At 34.2% G+C, this 1607-nt stretch overlaps 1 protein-coding gene across 1 annotated transcript; it reads right to left on the minus strand.

The window, feature by feature from the left end:
- Positions 1 to 416: 416 nt before the first annotated feature.
- Positions 417 to 1325, minus strand: LOC107719922 (ecto-ADP-ribosyltransferase 5-like). The gene is made up of 2 exons (XM_016527472.1): positions 1275 to 1325; positions 417 to 1199 (listed from the first exon to the last, which is right to left on the minus strand). Exons 1-2 carry the CDS (start codon positions 1323 to 1325, stop codon positions 417 to 419), a joined length of 834 nt encoding a protein of 277 aa, XP_016382958.1.
- Between the last annotated feature and the right edge of the window lie 282 nt (positions 1326 to 1607).

The following is a 1607-nucleotide window of genomic DNA, read 5'->3' on the forward strand; positions in this document are numbered from 1 at the left end:
TTTTTACTACTTAAGTGACTAAATAAAACAATAAAATATTGAAATAATATTTTTGTTTATCTTGCTTTATTATAAGTTCAGATTAAGACTTAAACAGTCACATAAACATGCTATAACATGCCTTAAGCTTAATACATTGTACGCTCGCCTAGAGGATACAATGTGTTCATGAAGCAAGACCACATAATCGTACCAAGTGTGTAAATTTTATGTAAAAATTTTTTAAAACGCTTTTAAACCAAAGTGCATTTACACAAGTTGAGAAAAACAAAAAGATTAAATAAATTTTAAGTTAGAAAAGCTTCTTTATTCCCATCAGTACTAATAGTATCATTCTGTTCCTGGAATATCAAATTGAATTAAGCATGACAAGAAATTTAAAGTTTAGTAACAACGTGAAATGTAAAATATACCAGTTAGCAGGTAAACACTTTGCAAAATAATATTTGCAAAACTAGTAGAACATTAAAGAAAGCAGCATGGTTTCCACTGTTAAACAATGCACAACTCAGGTCACTTTTTCCAGTGCTGTTCAACACAAACACAGTTTCACACCAAAGATCAGGCTGATCTGTCCTGTTTTTGACAGTGGTGACTTTAAAATTCTCATATGGAGGAATCAGCACCTCTTTCTCATCGGGATACTTAGAGTATTTTGTCAGATTAGCACCTTCACACGTGTAGATTTCAAAACAAGATTTATTTCCAAAACCCTGTATCACTGTTCGATCAAGAGAGGAGGATGAAAATGAGCTCAAACGAACCTCTTTGCTCTCAACATCAAATTTAACATTTGTACCACGATAAGTTACATAGCATCTATTTTGTGTTTTCTTCAGAATCTGTATCGCTTCTGTTAACAGAAAGTGAAGTGAATACCATGTGAATGTCCCCTCTCTGTATTTCTGTTTGTCAGTGCGAGTGGCACTAGTGAAATTACTATATACTGTAGAGTCTTTGTTAGTGTAAACATGAATAGCGACTGAATGAATCTGCTGCAAGTTATCCTCTGCTTTCTTTGCATTCTCTTCACCTTCTTGCCAAGTCTTATTAAATTCAGCTGAGCAAGATCTTTCCTTCTCTAAAAATGTCTTCACCAGATTCGCCATTTTCATAGTACAACCATTATATTGGTCATCGACAGAATTTGGTGCCATATCCAATGGAAATATCTGTCCTTCAACAGTTGTTCTGTGATCCTGCAGCATCAGGAATCATAATGATCAATCATCAGTATTCATGTATGTAATATTCATACTAAAACACAAGCTTACCTGTCCTAGAGCAGCTAAAATGAGAAGAAGAGCTTCAATGAGCAGCGGCATCTTGATTGTCAAATCTCCAGATCTAGAGAAGCACAGATTCTGAAAGTCAAACAAAGCAGGGTTTAACAAATGCTATATCTATAAATGGAAAGCAATATTTACATAGATTTTTACAATAAAACTGTTATATTGCCCTTTTAATTTAAACCCAAACGTACCTAAAAAAAATGCTTTTCTCTTTTGTTGTCAGATTGTGAGTTTTCTTTTTGTTATTTTTCAGGTGCTCAGGAGCAACGGCCGAGAGGAGAAGATCAGAAAAGTCAGTCGCTCACAGTCAGACGA

Source organism: Sinocyclocheilus rhinocerous, unplaced genomic scaffold (genome assembly GCF_001515625.1).
Source record: "Sinocyclocheilus rhinocerous isolate Xijiao unplaced genomic scaffold, SAMN03320098_v1.1 scaffold9177, whole genome shotgun sequence".
In the NCBI taxonomy this organism is placed as follows: Eukaryota; Metazoa; Chordata; class Actinopteri; order Cypriniformes; family Cyprinidae; genus Sinocyclocheilus; species Sinocyclocheilus rhinocerous.